Genomic DNA, 20,341 nt, shown 5'->3' on the forward strand with positions numbered 1-20,341 from the left:
AAGCCAATCCATGAACGGCGGGGGGCTTCTGCTTACCGTATTTAGTGGCATATAGTGCGCACCTTTTTCACATAAAAAATGCCTGAAAGTTTAGCCCTTCGCGTTATACGCCGAATGTACAATTCTTTGATTTTTTTTCTTCTTTGGAATGTTTTTACGGGTCTGTTTTTCGTCTTATCCAACAACAACTGCAAACTTACATTTATTATTGTTTATAATCCTTTATAGTCCATAGCTGTCTTATATGTTACCATAGAATTCAGGGGGATCTAATAACCACTATACAAAAATTAAATCGGTGGAGGATCGCCCATGCCTTGTTATCCCGTTTTTCTGTTGGGCGCCATTTGTATGATCTTGATCTTGATGTCACAGGTGGCTTAAGATTGTATAACTAAGGAGCAGTACAAGCTTCATAAAGAATCATATTGGAAAAAAAATATCCATGTGTTCATTATTAATTACTAATATTAGTGAGAATAATGGGATAAATATGATATCATAAACTGTACATCATGAGTCTTGTACGAGGTGTTATTTCGAGCAATACCAGCCCGACCGCCATTTGCTTTGTCTGAAAACGGGTCGCAAACGTTGAACCATTACTCTTATGGAGAAAATTGAAAACCGTCGACATCTTGTGAGTGGACGGCCCCGGCCCCGAGCAGCTGGCTGCCAAAAATTGTTTTGAGTGCAAAAAGTGCAAATCAACTACTGATCAGGGCTGTCAACTGGAAGTGAAACAAATTAATCTGTTGTATTTGTTTACTTAAAATATATATAAAAAAAGATTTTCCATGAACAAACTTATATTTACACATGTACAATTATCAAGTGTATGTGAGGATGGATTCTAATGCATCATGAGCATCATTGCCAAGTTTCACAGTCTATGGTGTGTTCATTTCAAGATTCTGCTCAATACAGATTTCTTTTCACAGACACAAGGCACAGTAATCACAGAGTTTTAGCAGAATGGCAGCATGGTTGATCATTTTTATCTCTATTTTGAATTTCATTTCTAACCACAAATAAAATTCTTAAAAAGTTTCATCTAGACAATGCCACTCTCCTACAACATCCATAATTTTGTGAAATGCCAAGTAACAACATTATAAGTAACAGAAAACTAATTCCACTACATAGAATTTGTAAGAACTAAGATTAATTAATCTTGCATAGCAGTCACAATTTACAGAACAGTTCATAACTGTCCTCTATCTTTGTGATATTCGGAGTTTCATTTCTTTAGGCTGTTCAATTTCTTGTAAATGCTGGGTCATTTGAAAAGCCACATAAGTTATTTGGTGTAGGAAAAGCAAAAAAAAAATCCCTTCAGTAATTTATGCTCAGCTTCATAGGGGAGACAATTAATAGGTACACTAGAGAGAGTTATGAGAGGAGGAAGTGTATGGATGCAAGTGTGTGTCAGGATGGGATGAAGAAAGTAAAAGGTTAAGAGAGTTTTAGTAAGGGTGTAACACTGAAGGGAGTGAATTGTGGTTTAGATGAATGGGTGAAAAGTGGAACTGGATGTGATGAGAATGACTTTGTGAGCATTTGAGGATATAGGACAGAAGGGGAACCACCAGTAAGGGATTGAATGTGCAGAAGTCGGAGACTTCTTTGCAGGGGCCACCCAATAGGGGGAGGGGGAAGTTCCCACAAGGGGACAGGTCTGAGATATAGTGATCAGTAGCCTTGACACTGTATAATAATAATAATAATCTTTTGATCAGCAGTCTTGACAATTGTATAATAATGATAATCTTTTAGTGTTAAAACAAATTTCACTATTATACATAAATGCCAGTATGCTTACTGTCACTTCCTATAAGGCCACAGTTCATTTATAGCATTTTGCTTGATAATGAGAATGAGATTTCAGACAGTAAGTGAAAACACTTCAACATGTTTTGCCCACTCATAAGTATATGAAGTTTCTTGATAGTTGCAGATCTCATCTCAGTAAATTAAGAACAGAGCATATATTGCTGTGAATGCCAAAGTAAATTGTGATGCTATGCATGTAATACTATATATACATCAGTTAACATAACAAACCAAACCCTTTCATGTATCTGCTACATGTATAATGGTCAGTAATCCCCAACACCCACTTACCATACAACAAAGTGTTTGTTAAACATCATCGGGAGAATCTTGTTGAGCTAGTTCAAGTACTGTGATACCAAATAATTGCCATTGTTTAGGCACAGGCATCATGAGTAAACACCATATAATTTCACAATTCACTGAGATTCCAAGTAAATATCCTCACGTCAAGGATTGTGGACGGACTCGGTCATGTACAGTAATGGATTGTGGACGGACTCGGTCTTGTACAGTAATGGATTGTGGACGGACTCGGTCTTGTACAGTAATGCAAATTTATCTAAATGGCATGGTTATTAGGAAAAAATAATGGCGGGGTCTGGTATACTAAAGTTTTGACCAGCAATAATTTGATACAAACAACTGCATTATAATTGTTCTTCTGATATTGTAAGTAATGAGAATCCTAAATCTAAGGTTGAGGACATATGCCGGCTGCACATGGCCTCAGTACTCATCGTCCAGCCCTTAAGCCTGTGGTGGACAAGAACCCACTATCCAGGAAAGCTGGGCAAGTGTGTCATACAGGTTACCATAGTTTACCTTTCTGCAGCAAAGTATATGCTTTCAACTCTTGTTACAATTCCAGAAGAGCAATTATAATGCAATTGTATGAATCACAATAATACTGGTCATAAACCTTGCAGTACCAGTGACCCCATTAATATTACTGAATAACCATTAGTTTAGCTTTCTCAGGTTTCCCATTATCGACCACCCCGAAAGTAAGAAAAATTGCTGAATGAGTCAACAAAATCTAACTTAAAAGGAACCCTTCATGAGAGATCCAAAACTTGAATATAAATTGTAAAAGTTAATTTGAAAATTTTCCCTCTAAGGATAGTTGTTTTCCAAGCCTCATTCATATCAGTAAACTATTTAATTAATACTGATATATTCCCTTTACCTATGCCATTTTTATAAATCTTATAAATTCTTCCCTGCACTAATGTACTTTTAGCTAACATTTTCTACAGCTCTACATATACCAAGCACACACACATGCATGCTAACACACACACACTTTCTTATCAAAATTTGTCTAACTGAATTCACTTCAATTAAACCATGTCACTCATACTAATTTATACTGAAATCAATCACAAAAAAGGAATGTTTACATTTTCTTCAGCTTACAAAAATCACAAAAGGAATGTTTACATTTTCTTCAGCTTACAAAAATAGATACGATAATGTAGTTAACACCATCATCACAGCCTTTACCTGCTGTTTGTTGTGGCAAGTCTGAGCTGCTGCTGCTGCTGTAATTACAGTGCTGGTTAGCGACGAAGGACAAGGTTAAAGAAGAGGAGTCCCAGAATGATGATGGAACTACTTTGGAGTACTGCTGCCCCTGCTACTCTGCACTTGAGGAAGTCATACCTGCAAATATTCATGTTTTGTTTTTTTTGCAACAAACAAGGTAATTACAGTATGAAAAATTACATGCACATACACACAAAAAAAAGGAAATAGGTACTATAAGTGGCATGAAATTCACACTCTTCTCTTATACAAAAACTGGTGTGTGACAGCAGCTTGTACATATAAAATGTATTCTCTTATGTAAGTGAGAAGCCTGAAACTACCTTCATTTATCATCTGCCAATAGTAACTAGACTGAGGTTAAGGGGAAGGGCTACCCACATATCAGATATATCAAATATTAGTCTTTACCTCACATCACTGGTACTCAGCCTATTGGTGACCTTCACAAAAGGTTGGGCCCATATGCACAATTATAGAGCCTAACTACACTTCCCACCAGGTGGTGAAGTGGTCACCATGCAGACATGTCAGTCCCAAGACTCCAGGTCCAAGTCCACTGAATTTGTGACTGTAAGCAACTGAGAATCTTCAACCTGTGCCAATTGGCAGAAGATTATCCACATACTGCCCAGATCTGCAACTCATACTTCAGCAGCTTCACAGAAGAACAATGAGGGCAGCATGGGGCCCAACTAAAGTCGAATCATTTCAAATAGTCCGTTTGGGCGTTTGATTCTGCAGGTCCTTTCCTCCCCTCTGCTCTGCCACACAGTCCCAACACCAATCCCTTCCTCTCATATGTTACCAATAGATAATATAGGAGAGGGAAAAATAGGTGTTGGGGGGCTGTGTGGCAGAGCAGAAGGGAGGAAAGGACCTGCAGAATCGAACACCCAAACGGACTATTTGAAATGGTTTAACTATAATCATATAATTATCACACCAGCCATGGGTGGTTAGCGTGCGGGACCCACATTCACCATGCCATGGACAACATCGGTTTGAATCCCCACACTACCACCTGGGATTTTTCAGTCACCGCCGAGTGGCCTAAGACTACCTACATGCTGTCCAAACCACCCATCAACCCTGACTCTCGAAGAAACCGTCCAAGTGAATCAAGAATGAGTTCCAGGGGGCAGCATGAGCGAAAACCTAACTGCCGCCACTATAAAACTGCCTGCGTCATGACGGGCTTGGGCCAACCACCAAGCCCTGCAGAAAGCCTCTTGGCGCTACAAAAACAGCCACTTGATATAACATTCGCTCACACTACTAATGGGCTGTGGCCATTGACCTGGCTTTTCACCTATGGGCAACAAGTGCACACAAAATAAATAAAATAAAAACCTGATGCCTGTGTACACTACTAGAGGACTTGATGATGCTTTGGCCATACTCTCCAACTCACTCTTCTGGAATTGTGATTATTTAAATGTGTCAAGCATGGTTGTGTAAAATTAAGAATAACGCTGAATTTTTCTCTTCGCCTGAGTTCTATCATTTAAGGACCTTAATATCTACCCCTTCTGTCCCTTTTTTTTTTTTTTTTTTTTTTTTTACAACAAAGGAGACAGCAAGGGCACAAAAAAAAGGAAACAATAATAAAAATTAAAAAGCCCGCTACTCACTGCTCCTATAAAAAGAATCAAAAGAGGTGGCTGAAAGAGAGGTCAATTTTGAGATGAGAGGTGTCCTGATACCCTCCTCTTGAAAGACTTCAAGTCATAGGCAAGAGGAAATACAGATGAAGGAAGGTTGTTCCAGAGTTTACCAGTGTGAGGGATGAAAGAGTGAAGATGCCGGTTAACTCTTGCATAAGGGGTTTGGACAGTATAAGGATGAGCATGAGTAGAAAGTCGTGTGCAGCGGGACCGCGGGAGGGGGGGGAGGCATGCAGTTAGCAAGTTCAGAAGAGCAGTCAGCGTGAAAACAGCAATAGAAGATAGAAAGAGAGGCAACATCACGATGGAATTTTAGAGGTAGAAGACTATCAGTAGAAGGAGGAGAGCTGATGAGATGAAGAGCCTTAGATTCCACTATGTCCAAAAGAGCTGTGTGAGTGGAGCCCCCCACATGTGAGATGCATACTACATACCGTGTCTTCTTGTCACGGACGATGTTAATGAACTCTGCCTCCATCAACTGCCCATCAAAATAGGTGATGGGGTCCTCAAAGGGATACTCATAGCCCTGGATGCACTCACACTTGTAGCCGCCTGTGTCAAACCCTCGTCCTTGAATCGGTACACACTAAGGACAATGGGAGGAAGGAATCAGACATGAAAGAGAAACATCTTCAGTGATTGTCTGGTATGGATGTCAGACCCCCAATCCAGCCTGCATTGAGAAAACCCTCCCAGATTTTATCTTTCTTGGGGTTACCAGGGTGTGGAAAGATGATGCACAGCACAATGAATTGGCACAAACAAAAAATGGGTGGGGTATGACTTTTCATCACTAACGTATGCCTGGTAAGGTGCTTGATACATATCAATGACAAGTGTGAAAAACATTTTAGGCAATTTTCTGTTCTATGATGAGGAGCATTCAACATGCCTTCCAGGAAAGCATGATTTGAGGTGGGAAAGTAAATCAACATTTTCAATGCTGTTTAAGCTACCTTTCAGTCTGTCAACATTTTAACTCAAAAGAAAATGCCGAGTCTACTACTCATGAATTAGGTTTCTGAATAATCTTTCTCCACAAAATTCAACATTATCCAGACCCCAAAACATGTGAGTAATGAAGTCAATCATCAACTACTCACATAAGATGTCTTCCTGTCACAACGGTGGGTATCTTTGAAGGGATTTTGTACATAATACTCATTAGGGCACTGCACTATGTCCAATTTGAGAAGGTCCATCGTGACCCTGACAGCACCTCTGTAAACACAAAAGCAATCACTTTAAAGACTGGTGAAATACTGGCAAGGAGTGAGTCTATAACACTAGGAGAAAGCATGCCCCTCTAACGGTAAAGGTAAGTTAAGGCCATACATTATAGCTGCATGTGGTCTTGGTGCTCACCTCTGCTGCATTGGCTCTTGAGCCTGTGACACAGGGCAAGTGTGACATCCAAGTTACCACACTTTACCTTCCTCAGGTACCCATTTATCAACCAGCCCGAAAGGGAGGATGAACAGCCAGGTGAGATGCATGCTGACTGACTGGGCTGGGATTCGAACCCAGGACTGTGGATTCACAGCTATACATGCTAATCACTTCACCATGATGGACTTTAATATATGTAACAGAGCAATATAAGAAAGCAATTACTAAGTTACCTTTCTTACTTACTTGAACTCAAGTTTGGCCCTCAAAGCATCCCATCCAAAGAAGGGTGCAGTGTAGTGGATCACCCATTTCTTCACAAAACCATCACAGTCAAACTCTGGAACACTCCACTGGCCGTGGCGCAACTCTGCTGCCCTGTGGATTAATGGTATTGAAGACTACAATAAAGACTGTCAACAAGAACTACTACAATGTTCACACGAGAACCTTGATTTGCCCTCTGTCCACCCACAAAACTTACTTGTAGAAGGTTGGGTAGCGCTCATATTTCCTGGCGTACATTCCTGTAGCATTGTGCCTTAGCTTAATCCTCAGCCAGTACTTCTCCAAGTCATCAAAATTGGTGGACCAGCGTGTCTTCAGCTTTCTGCGAGTGCATAGGAGAAGGTAATTGAATAAGTACACAGGTTTCCACATGTGCCAGTGAAATATATGTGTGGTCCCACAAAGATTTAATTACGATGCAGGTCAGGCATGCTGTATTTGAAATGTTTGGGGTCAGAAGTGTTTTGGATTTTGGATTTTAGGTTTAAAGCAAAAGTTGTACACAAACAGCAGTTGTATATTCTACCTCACAATACTTTTGGGAGAGACAGGAACAGCTAGCTTGGGGAGACTGACCACCTTTTGGGGGGTCATGATGAAAGCTCATTGTTCAAATTAAACAATTTTGCCTCAGCAAGTGTGACAAGTGTGTCATAATCCTGTTCTGTCCATAGACAATAAAGAGCAGAGCAGATGTGTGCATCAACAGTGCATAAAATTAATGTTTCCCAACATCAAAATCTCTCTCTCTCTCTCTCTCTCTCTCTCTCTCTCTCTCTCTCTCTCTCTCTCTCTCTCTCTCTATATATATATATATATATATATATGTGTGCAGTAAAACCTCACCATTTACGCACATATGGGTGGTGTGAAGGTACGCAAATGGCGAACTTAATAATCTATGGGGAAAACTACATATGGGCAGTCACGGCCCCCTAAAAAAAAAAAAGGTCTGCTGGCAGGAAACACGTCATACTCATGGCGAATCTCTCGCTTTTTTCTTCCACTGTCTACCTTCTTAATCACTTCCACCTTCTGTGCTATGGTCATCATTGGGTTCTCCCTGGGTTTAGGTTTCGATAACGCTGGGTGCGGCATTATGGTGGTGCAAAGGTGAGGCAGAAGAGCTAATAATCGCAGTCACCACAAGACCAGTTGCGTTTGAGAGAGCAACTCAGGCCGCCCAAACCACCCCGGGTGCTCTCAAATGTGTGACGCCGCAGCACGAGTTGCCAACTTGGACCGCCCCGCCCGCTGCAGCCCAGTTTGGAGAGGTGGAGCGCCTCCGTGCTCTGATGACGTCATCAGCAAATTTGGCGGCCCAAACAAACACATAAGTGCTTCCATTACATTTCACTTCTCTGTGCCACCATAACCACTGCAGCTTCCTTTTCATCCTCTGTTGCAAGGAGCTTGTTGGCCAGAACAGCTTGTGATGCATGTTTAAACGTCGTCAGGAAGATCAGCGAACGCCATTTTACTGCCAGAACAGTTAGTAAACGTCGTTAGGAAGATCAGCGAACGCCATTTTACTGCCAGAACAGTTAGTAAACGTCGTTAGGAAGATCAGTGGATGTCATTTTGCTGCCAAAACAGTTAGTAAACTTCATTAGATCAGCGGACGCCATTATGCTGCCAGAACAGCTAGTAAACATTGTTAGGAAGATCAGCAGACACCATTTTGCTGCCAGAACAGCTAGTAAACGTCCTCAGGCATCACCACCACCACCACCACCTTTGTCATCATCACCACGCTAATCACCACCACCACCACTTTCACCACCAACACTTCTTTCATCACCATCACAACCTTGATCACCACCACCACCTTCATAACCCCCACCACCTTCATCACTGCCACCACCTTCATCTCCACTACCACCACCACCACCTTCATCACCATCATGGACATGTTTACCAATACTACATAGAAATTTAAATTTACGCGGGAGATGGCACTAGGGGGAACCAACCATTAGTCAGTGGTGGGGGGTGAGATGCGCAAATGGCAAGACCACCTGCACAAATGGTGGAACGATGGATGGCTGCAAATTAAGGCCGTGCAAACAGTGAGGTTTAACTGTATTTACTAAGTTACCGCTCATTAACCAAGGCATTTTTTGTGGATTTTTTTTGCTCGTAAATCAAAACACTCGTAAACTAAGGCACTCGTAAACCGAGGTTTGGCTATACCTGAACCATGGCTTGTTGATGTAAGAGTCACGAGTAGAGTTGAGGCGCGCCAAGTCCTCCATGAAGAACTTGCGGGTGTTGAGGATGGTCTTGTAGGCAACGGGCGCAAACAGCGTGGCGTTGGTGAACTTCCCGCGGTCCCAGTACATCCCTGAGGACCAGATCTGTGGCATGGAGGAAGTGGTGCTTTTGAATGTGAGAGGTGTGGTAGTGGCAGGGCAATCAGGGAAAGGTACTGAGAATGGAGGAGTGGAAAGGGGAATGTTCTGGGAAAAGCAAATCCAGTAGGATTATGTTTGCTTAGTTTCCCCCAATTTCACGAACTATATAAACCTTTTTACCTAAGCTTTATATTGGGGAAATATCTTAACCATGTTACTATTGAAAACGTCTCTATCAAGGGATGTTACATTCAGCTTTTTGCTGTCCTTTTCCTTACTACCCAGCCAGAGTAACAAACTTTCAACATTATCCACCATGGTATGCTCAACATCCTCTTTTTTTGAGTAAACAGTGAAATAAGACCTAAGTGCTAGGTGAACAAAACCAAGTTTCTAAAATGAATCCTATAAATCAGCAATGACACCAAAAAATAAATAAATTAATATATAAGTGGTATAACAAATAACTTACCCTGCTGTTGCCAAGGATGATGGAGAGAACTTCTCCCATCATCTGATCCTCAGTGAGTGGGCGGTCCACAACTCTCACACCGGAGAATATTTCCTGGTGGTCTACAATCTGAGGGAAAGTTATGGAATACTTTGAGTGTGTGTGTGTGTGTGTGTGTGTGTGTGGTTGGATAACAACCTCAACAGCTTTGAAGTAACTGTATTTAAACATAAAAGAGCTATCCAAAATATATTTAAAGAAAAATTAGAACTAGCAAAATGGTAAAATTCACTGAAAAAATGCAGCTGTAAAGGTAAAGAACTGTACTTCATGCTTTGTTAACTAAAAGGTAAAACCATACCCAATCACAATATTCAGGTTTCTTTCATTAGCTCTCTTACTTTCTGTTCTCTTATCTCTTCAACTGCATTGTTGCTCCCCGGAAGAACAGAAAAAATAATGCTAAATATTAAGATGCAAAATGCACTCATGGCAACTGTAAGCCCAAGACAAGGAGTGGCGTGTTAACCCTTACACTCACCACTGAACCCATTATGCACACCTTGTAGTTAAGTGGTTAATCCACACAACACTTCATCAACTTTGTGGAGGCTGGCCAACAAATTAAACTTCACCCACTCACCTGGAGGAAGGAACTCAGGAAGTTGGCCAGACGCAGAGCCATTCTGGCTTCATTCTCAAACTGGCTCTCTACACCAAAGCTGATATCTCCCCGTAAGATGAGGTCATCAGGGGCAAAAGTGTGGCAGTTATCCTTGGTGACTGACTTGAGAAACTCAATGACCTCGTCCACATTGATTTTGTTGGTGCGCAGAGCCTCTGCCCCTGTCACATTGTTGTAGTCCTTTGAGAGGTACTTATGTCGCTCCCAAGGGGTCATCTTGTTGTAGTCAAATGGCAGCTTCTGGATCCCTGGAGGGTAAGCGATTTTATTTGATTTTTCAGTAAAAGAGATAAAGCAAGGGCTGTATATCAAATGCAGCATTTTTTTTTTATTTTTTTTTACAGCTAAGGAGACAGTTCAAGGGCGTAAAAAAAAAAAAAAAAAAAAAAAAGCCCGCTACTCACTGCTCCCGAACAGAGCTCAAAGGAGTGTCCAAAACGAGAGGTCAATTTCTGGAGGAGAGGTGTCCTGATACCCTCCTCTTGAAAGAGTTCAAGTTGTAGGCAGGAGGAAATACAGATGAAGGAAGATTGTTCCAGAGTTTACCAGCGTGAGGGATGAAGGAGTGAAGATGCTGGTTGACTCTTGCGTAAGGGGTTTGGACAGTATAGGGATGAGCATGATTAGAAAGTCGTGTGCAGCGGGGCCGCAGGAGGAGGGGAGGCATGCAGTTAGCAAGTTCAGAAGAGCAGTCAGTATGAAAATATCGATAGAAGATAGAGAGGCAACATGGCGGCGGAATTTGAGAGGTAAAAGACTATCAGTATGAGGAGGAGAGCTGATGAGATGAAGAGCCTTTGACTGCACTCTGTCAAGGAGAGCTGTGTGAGTGGACCCCCCCCACACATGAGATGTTGTCAAAAAGAAATATTAAGTTAGGGCCTATGATGACTTTTAACTCTTAATTACGATTGTATATTAAATTCACATTATTTTGCAGCCCATACTTTTGAAGTGAAAAGGGGAAAGGGGAAAATTTGCAATATTTACAGCACACACAAGGAAGCAGCCACTTACATCCAATGGGGGTGCAGCTGAATGAGTTACGGTACTGGAAGAGGGTGGCACGCTCTATCATCTCCCCGAGGTAGGGCCGCCGCACCACATTGGGCAGACGGTACCCTGGCTTGCACCTGCACTGGTACCCTCCTCGCCGGAACCCATACCCATCCAGGGGCTCACACTGTAAGGAGAAAAAAACAAGTCAAGATATGAATAGTTTTTGAGATACAGAGGTTAAAAGAGACCCCCCATTGGGCTGCCCGACTGTGCCTGAGGGGATAGTTGCATCCCGCACCACGCGCAAAGAAAGGGTTAAAAGACATCTGGCTCGGCAAATGCATATAAAGGATATCTTAATAATTTACTGCATGTAAATAATGATTAATAATGGAAATAACATGAAATAGTTAACACTTACTGTTGAATGCAATGCTAGGCTATTTCGAATATTAGGCTACCCATGTTATTTACATGCAATACATCAAAATTCCTTATGTATAGACACTTGCAGAGTCGGATGTCACTTTACGTACATGAATGAGGTGAAATATGAGTATCTGAAAGGATATCGATCGTTCGAGTATGATTAGACCATACTGTTTGATATCCAAATTGTTCCTTCGTGTGCTTGTATGGTATATTATATATATAATCGATGCAAATCTTCTGTTTGCGGTTCATATATGATGGCATGAGGGTTTTGTTTTTGCATACACAAAAATTCACTGAAAATATAAAGTTGATCTTCAGGCAATCATGAACTAACAATGCGCAGGTGCCACATCTACGTTCACGAGTGGACAGACGGAATGAAACGGACAATACAATCAGGTAAATACACTGGAATGAAACGGACAATACAATCAGGTAAATACACTGGAATGAAACGGACAATACAATCAGGTAAGTACACACTCATGCACATAAATACCTCAGTGGTGTCCTTTTTGCATCGCGCAGTGTCGGTAAATCTGTTAGGGCCTTCGTTTCCTTTACCCTTTGGACACTGGTTTATGTCTATACGCTCAAAGTCCATCTCCATGACAGCTATGGCAGTGCGGGTCGGGTACTCAATGTGACGGAACTGTGTGTGGCGTGGGTATAGATCAGCTGGAAAGTAAATAATGGAAAGATTACTGCACTGCGAGGTTATAAAGCATATTACAGGTCAATAGATGAAACTACCTGTCCATCCACAATGTAGTGACACACACACACACACACATCTCCACATGGGAATACAAAGCGGAACTTCATATATCATCCCATCAACACATTCAGCCAACCACTCCCCTGCTCGCCAGCCCAAATATTAGCGCTGAATCAGAGACTAAACCTTGCAAGCCGCCACTTGCTTGGGTCGCCACTAATTTTACAGCCTGGCACACGGCGACCCCACAAGCAGGCAGGATGCTTACCCACTGGTGTGATGGCAGGCACAGACCACTTGTTGGAGCGGTCGCAGTCAAAGTAGGGCCGGGTCAGTTTGACTGGCCCAGGCTTCTCATCAGCAGCATTTGGGCCGTGGAACACAAAGGTTTCGTTCGTGTTGTTGGCGTACCGGATCTTCACCTGCACACCAAAATCAACAGTTATGGTTAAATAGCCACTGTGATAAGCTTTAGTCATGTCATTTACTTCAGATAGCTTGAGTTGTTGTGGATGAACAATTATAACAAAGGGGAGAAATTTTAAGCTGTTGCTGCACTTCATTACAGCTTTCTCTATATTTGTCTGATGCCCTGCCCCCTCCTGGGAATTTTCCTTAAGGGAGTGACCTTTTTTTTATAGTATAAGCCCTATATCAATACAGAGCAAAACCTCTAAGTCAACACAATTGGGGCAAAGGCATTGCTGCCTGAAGTGAATTTAAAAATATATACATATATATTTTTTTCCATGTTGACTTATCTGTAACTGAAATCTAACACTTAAGGGATTTTACTGTACTGCAAATACTGTAAACAAAATCATGTGATGAGCCAGGCAGTCCAGGTTGAGGAATTCAAATACTGATGGTACCTATATGAAGCTTAAAAAGAAAGTCCTGATTGGCTTGCTATACTGGGCAGCAGGACTAACAGTTTAATAAAAAATCCCCCCAATACGTGCCTGGTACGTGGTGAGTTCGTCCTGCTGCTGGTTGGTGTAGGGCAGCCACGAGTAGTACCATTCGTTGATGCGGTAGTCCTCTAGTGTGTAGTTGCGGGAGCGCTGGCCCTGGGGCAGGATAGCTCCAAGGTCCTCCACCTGGAAGAAGTTGAGTGTCGAGATCCTCTCCAGGTGCACTGGGTCATTGTAGTCATCCATCCTGGAGAAGGAAGAGCTTATTGACCTTGAATTTATGCTTTCATTAAGGGGAGAGAAAATTAATATGAGAGAAATCCTGCATAGTATGTTAGGATATTAACCTTTTCCATCCGTGACGCAGACGTCGGCATCACAGTATGGAAAGGGTCTAGAGGAAATGAAAGAGGATTAATCCTCTTTTAATAAAACCTCTCAATCCTCCTCTAAATTCCTCTTAATCCTCTTCCATTTCCTCTTAAGAGATTTAGAAGAGGATTAAGAGGTTCAGAAGAGGACTAACAGTGACGCCATCAGACGCCGACATTGGCGTCGCCAGAGTGAAGGGGTTAAAATAATGTGATGGTAAGAAGCTTCTACACACAAATACAATATCATAGTTCTATCAGTGGCTATACAGTAAAGACCAGGGTTAGCAATTTAAACCAAATGGTTTAAACCAATAAAAAAAAACAGTGGTTTAAACCAACTAATACAACCATTTTTTTTCTTTTGTGTGTATCTTTGTTAGTTTCATCAGTATTGTGGTTTTAATTATATGTAAGATTTTAATTATGTACAGCAGGGTTGGCAGTTTAAACCAGGGGTGTCAAACTCAAAACCCTTGGAGGGACAATTCATACTCTGAAGTGCCATCATGGGGGCCAACAAGGGTAGAAAATACATTGACAAGATTGAAGTTACCGTGATACTGCGGGCCATTTATGACTATCCTGCGGGCCATGAGTTTGACACCCCTGGTTTATTAAACCAAAAACCCATCAATCATACTTACTTTTCTATACAATATTTGCTCTGTTTCTGTAATTAAGTATGTTCAGTATACAGTATGTATCAATTTAAATTACATGGTAGTTCAGTGTATGCGTATCTATATATTTTCAGCGTTATGAGGTCTGACACGAGAAGGATTTAGCGCGTCGTCTTATCCTCCCACTCACCCTCACATCACCTTCGCTCTATGGCAATGTTCAAGCACTGGAATGGTAGACACACGCACACGTTGCATTATTTCAACACTTTTAAGACTTGCACATCTTTCAAATGCGTATTATCTTAGCCTTTTCTTGGGAGTTACAAGCCAAGACCCCTTACATAGGACCCGTTTTCGCGCCAAACTTGCACGTCCCTCACAGCAGCCTCCCTCACTCTAGCTTAGTTAAAACACAATTTTGGTCTTTCATATCTTGTTTCCAATCAAGCACTGTCCACTCCCTCCACATTCCATACCATCGCATCATCGACGCCCCTGTAACTAATGTGTGCAGCAGTAGATTACAAGGATGCAGAAGAGTTCTTTGACTCAGAAACCGACTCCAATCAGCACATTTTAAAGATTTCTGGCTTCCTTTCTTTGATGCCACACTGTGAGGGGAGAATACGATACGAACGGCTTTATTTACTCCTAAAATCATGTTAAAATGGCTTCTCAGGGTCTTTATAAGCACATAAAAATGTGATGTTGCAGTGTTTCTGCCATGTTCATTGATGCCTCCGAGGAACACACCACAAATACTTCCAAGTTTTTGTGACTCATAGCCTTTACTGCGGGTCAGGAACGGATCCTAGCACACTCTGATACTTAAGTCCACTTGTAAGACACAATAACACAGCTGGGATAGCGTAAGTCCTCGTAAAGTAGCGTACAATCCTGGGCACTGCTGGGCAGCGGAGGCCACTTTCTCTTTTCCCGCACAGACTCGCAGACTAGTAACCGAACACGAATAATACATGTTCCGCGGTGATCAGGAACTTTAGGTCCTGAAACAGTACCAAGAGGAACGGTACCCTCATCTGATGTGTATAATGCTTTTTTCTGATGTTTTATTCACTAGATATATTATAGAATCTGGTCAACGTCTTTGACTTCCAGCACCTTATTATGAATATAAATGAAATAATATTAAAAACACGCCTGAATATACCAAAAATTATGCCAAATGAGGTTAGGCATTAAACTAAATTTCCAGTACGCCAACCAGGCGTGGAATATACCAAATTGGCATAATTATGCCAAACCTGGCACTGGGAAGGGAGAGTGACTCACGATTCTAGTCATTCAGAGCTGCGAGCTGGGGTCGGGAGCAAGGTGCAAAGTGATAGTGTTGTGTAGTGTATTACTGTAGCAGCGAGGTATAGTGTAACTAGGTATTGTAGGGGGGGCATCGTGAATGCAGTCATCACCGAAGGGGGGGGGGCACTGTCCTGGAAGCTGCAATGGTAATCGTCGCCTGAATAATTGCCAGGACCACTATTCTAATGATTTTCAGTCCTTGTGACTCTATTCTCATTAATAACTCAGAGTAAGTATTACTTAGGTTCTAGCACAGTAGATATTAGATGCATGCTGTCCATGTTGCATGGTGACACTGGCGTCTGTGGACTGTTAATTGTACATATGTACAGTCTGTGTATGCTAAGGTGGGCATTGTTGTTCTGAGTCATCATAACAGCGCCCCTAACTCTGAGGGGTGCGATGCAGCAGCAGTATGCGGTGCGGGATATAGCCAGAAACTTCCAGCACTGTATCCTCCCCTGCTCTTTTTACATGTCCAAACCATCGGAGTCTATCCCTTCTGAGCACTGTTTCCAGGTCCTCCACTCCACATCTGTTAGCTACATCTGCACTGGACACCCTGTCTTGCCACCTGATCCCCGCCATACACCTCAGCATTCTGCGATCACTTGCTCTCAATATCTCCATCAATTTTCTAGTTAGAGCCCATGTTTCTGCTCCATACAACATCACTGATCTAATACACGCTTGGTACACCCCTGCTCTGCTCTTTAGAGGGATGCTACAATTCACAAGTAAACAGCCACCTCCCTCCACTTTAACCACGCTGCCGCCACTCTCGTTCTTACTATCCTCTCCACTCCCGCCTCACAGTCCAGAACATCTCCCAAATAACTACAGCATTTAACAGCTGTTCTGAAACATATTGTGTACCCTTAAAATTCCTGTCACTTGATAGTCGGACTACACATGCTCCAGCTTGAGAACCTGTCCCCTAAACAATGGCAGTAAAATAAGATCCCTTCTTGAAGAAATAAATAATAATAATAATAATAATAATAATAATAATAATAATAATAATAATAATAATAATAACTCAAATAACCGCCAATAAACCCACCTGAAGGTTCTTGGGGCAAAGAGTGGAAGTGTCTTGTTGAAGAATCCTTTGTATGATGAGGAGTAGGCCATGTTAGGCTGGAAGTAGAGAGCGCTGGCATTGATCTTGGGATTGGCCGCGACGTCTGCCACCGTTGAGAGGAAGAAGTACATGAAGCCTGGATCGTACTCTGAGGCGCTGTCTGATGCATTCACTGTGTGGTGGAAGGATAAACTTAGCAATGGGAATAATACATTTTGTGCTGTATTTGTTATTATTCTTGTCCTTGATTTTTTTGTTCTTTCAATAACTGTCATTACCAGTTTTATCCTAATTTTAATGGCAATCATTTTCTGCCATTCAAGGTTCATTATCATACAGTAAAAGAAAAAAATAAAAATAATAATAATAATAATAATAATAATAATAGTAATCACTCAAATAAAAATAGTAGTAGTTGTAGTAGTAGTAGTGATATCAATAACAATAATAATAGTTTTCTTTTTAACTATCTTCATCACTTCCAAGATCATCTTCAAGAGACCACTTCCTTCCTTCCCAACCCCATGAAGCTATCTAACGTCCATTTAAAACTTTAGGTCATATTTACATCAATTACAACATACTGGCTTAATGTTCCGATCAAACACTACCGTATTCATAAACCAGGATTTACCTATCTCCTTCATGAACCTTCATGATTCAGTTAATACTCCTTGCTACAAAAACTGAACTTTTTTTCAATATGAGTAATTTACCTAAATTTCCTTTATTGATCCACTTGACCAATGCAAAAATTATTAATAAATAACCTCACAGTCTATGTCTTTCCTAAGAACATAAATTTTCCCAAGTTTTCCCTGTACAGTATGTTTCTAATAAGCCTTTGGATCATTTTGGTCATTCTGCTCCATACTAATTCAGGGAAATCTACATCCTCTCTGTAATAAGGGCGCCAAAATTTAACGTGATCAAAATGGGACTGAACCAGTGCCTGATATAACTGGAGGTAATTTCTGTGCTCCTATTATGCCTAAATTAATAAATACCACTAAAGCTTTTAAGCTCATGAACATTTCCATTTATTTTGTATGAAAAGATATCATTAAATAAATAAAAAGGTGCTACTTTAGCATGCGGTCTACCGCGGTATATGTAGTCCAAGGTACATAATGACCTGACCTGTCTCCCAAGATCTTGGCTTACATTGTCTTGTCACCCGAGTGATCCTGACCGATCTATATAGAGGGGCAATCATCAAACACCCACATCACTATCCTCCTTACATTGAAGCCAATAAAATCAGTATAACTCATTCTGCTAGCTGCAATGATGTTAAAAGATTTATACAGACATGTCATTTTGGTGGAGGAAACAGCAGATGCATTTTGATTTTCATGGTGTCATATAATAACAAATCATTATTCAGCACTATTCAACTTGTTTTTCATCATCCTGCAGTATAAGGTTCCTGTAGCTGAGCCAGACTGCACGCTGAATTGTACATGGTGGTAGACTGCACACTAAAGTGTAAAAGGCATGGTAGACTGCAAACCAATAAAAAATATGAAATACATAGATAAATATATACCAAAGTAATAAAATAAAAAAACTACCGTATCTATACTTACCAGCAGGCCTCTTGAAGCGTGACTGCAGAATGTAGGAGAAGAAGAAGCCGCGAGAGTGGGCCATGTTGTGGAGGTGGTAGAGGGCAGTGCGGTTAGGGAAGATTGGGTTGATGTTGATTTGCTGGATGTCCGGCAGGTGAGACACACTGTCCGTGGGCATGTACAGGTCTTTCTGTGTGGGCAGGACGGGAACAGCAGCATTAGAATTATCATGGTGCTCAAGAGAGGAAGAGGGGCATAACTACCTGTATTTATTTATGTTATTTGTTCCTGAGGGATTATTCACGAAAGGGTAGTCTAATAATTTCGAGATGCTGCATACTTATTTCTGGACAAAATATGATGCTGTTTATTATGGATAGTATTTTTCTCCGGAAATCACTAAAGAATTGACTTTTCAATGCCTTTTTTGGACCCGCCGCCGCAGCCGCAAAATAGCTCGCAGAGAGGTTCAACTTGGGGGACCCGTGGGAAATCTGGGGTTTTGGATGGGGGAGCATATTCAAACTACTCCAACCAAACTTTACATAGGAATGAATAGGAAGAATAAACAATGAGTAAAATAGAAAGAATAACCGATGAATAACAATAGGAGAATACACAGTAAATATGAATGAATGAATGAATGAATGAAGAGGAATAGGAATGAATAGGAACAATAAACAATGAGTAAAATAGGAAGAATAACTGATGAATAACAATAGGAGAATACACGGTAAATATGAATGAATGAATGAAGAGGAATAGGAATGAATAGGAACAATAAACAATGAGTAAAATAGGAAGAATAACTGATGAATAACAATAGGAGAATACACGGTAAATATGAATGAATGAATGAAGAGGAATAGGAATGAATAGGAACAATAAACGATGAGTAAAATAGGAAGAATAACTGATGAATAACAATAGGAGAATACACGGTAAATCTGAATGAATGAATGAATGAAGAGGAATAGGAATGAATAGGAACAATGAACGATGAGTAAAATAGGATGAATAACAGAGGGTTGGGCAGGGCAGGAAACACTGGAGCAACACAAACCGGAAACAAACAAATAGGAGGAAACAAACAGGAAACAAATAAATAGGAAACAGGAAACAAACAAATAGGAAACGAACAGGAAACAGACAGAAAGCAAGTAAATAGGAAACAAACAAATAGGAAGCAAACCGGAAACAAATGGGAAACAAACAGGAAACAAACCGGAAACACCGCAGCAACACAGACCCACCACAGCACGCCACACTCACCAGCGGCTTGATGTGGCAGTTCTCCGGCGTGACCACCCTAAACATGTGCTCTATCTGGTCAAAATCGTCCGTCTGGTGGTATTCGAACTGCGCCACGATCACTCCCACGGCGGCGGCCAGGTACCACAGCGCCAGCCTCTTCACGCCCCCCATGGCTGCCTCTCATCTGCTGGGGCTTCCTTTGGGTGGAAATATAAGAAAACTCCCGAAGATGGTGATATTAAGGGAGGTTTGGGTGTCTCCTGCTGCCTCGGTGCCTCCCTCCCGCCCTGCCACACCTCGTAATGGCGGCGTCTAGGGTGACCTCGTACGCCTCTCCCTCATTGACGTACTTGGTGTTGCTTTATTATTAATCTCCTGTTTATTCATTAGTCTCCTGTTTATTCATACTGTTGTTCATCGGTTATTCTTTCTGTTTTATTCAATGTTTTTTTGTTTCTATTCATTCCTCATGTACACTTCTCGTTGACGTATTTCCTGTTTCTTCATTCATCTCCTGTTATTCATCGGTTATTCAATCCGTTTTATTCATCGTTTATTGGTCCTGTTCATTCCTATTCCTCTTCGTTCATTCATATTCCCATTTATCGTTTTTATTCATCGTTTATTCTTCCTCTTCGTTCCTATTCTCGTATATTCTTCCTATTGTCATCGTTTATTGTTATTTCTTCACATTGTCACCGGTTATTTATTCTTCCTTTGATTTAATCGTGACTATTTGCTTAGTTTGCTATTTATTCACGTTGCTATTCAGCCATTTTATATATTTCCCTGCATAGCCATTCATATTGTATACCTGGCTTAAATAGAGCT

The 20,341-nt window shown here is 41.2% G+C and overlaps 1 protein-coding gene and 1 long non-coding RNA gene across 2 annotated transcripts; one reads left to right on the forward strand and one right to left on the reverse strand.

Annotated features, from left to right (window-relative positions):
* Window positions 1-751: 751 nt before the first annotated feature.
* On the reverse strand, window positions 752-19,830 carry LOC126987957 (uncharacterized). The gene is made up of 15 exons (XM_050845614.1): window positions 19,529-19,830; window positions 18,275-18,446; window positions 16,665-16,857; window positions 13,333-13,531; window positions 12,639-12,792; window positions 12,152-12,330; window positions 11,236-11,401; window positions 10,177-10,466; window positions 9,555-9,662; window positions 8,922-9,085; window positions 6,925-7,050; window positions 6,687-6,818; window positions 6,155-6,272; window positions 5,483-5,637; window positions 752-3,498 (listed from the first exon to the last, which is right to left on the reverse strand). Exons 1-15 carry the CDS (start codon window positions 19,679-19,681, stop codon window positions 3,396-3,398), a joined length of 2,412 nt encoding a protein of 803 aa, XP_050701571.1. The 5' UTR covers window positions 19,682-19,830; the 3' UTR covers window positions 752-3,395.
* Window positions 3,391-4,872, forward strand: LOC126987961 (uncharacterized). The gene is made up of 2 exons (XR_007741304.1): window positions 3,391-3,538; window positions 3,884-4,872. It is a non-coding gene; the product is annotated as an uncharacterized LOC126987961 (long non-coding RNA).
* Window positions 19,831-20,341: the final 511 nt, after the last annotated feature.

The sequence above is a fragment of the Eriocheir sinensis genome, chromosome 67 (genome assembly GCF_024679095.1).
Source record: "Eriocheir sinensis breed Jianghai 21 chromosome 67, ASM2467909v1, whole genome shotgun sequence".
Taxonomy (NCBI): domain Eukaryota; kingdom Metazoa; phylum Arthropoda; class Malacostraca; order Decapoda; family Varunidae; genus Eriocheir; species Eriocheir sinensis.

Bases quoted from the DNA above. Each gene is read 5' to 3' on its own strand.
- LOC126987957 (XM_050845614.1), bottom strand. From the start codon at position 19,681: ATGGGGGGCGTGAAGAGGCTGGCGCTGTGGTACCTGGCCGCCGCCGTG. The intron at 16,858-18,274 runs GTAAGTATAGAT...TCCACCACACAG, and splicing joins ACGCTTCAAGAGGCCTGCTG to TGAATGCATCAGACAGCGCC. The intron at 11,402-12,151 runs GTATTTATGTGC...TTCTCCTTACAG, and splicing joins GCAAAAAGGACACCACTGAG to TGTGAGCCCCTGGATGGGTA.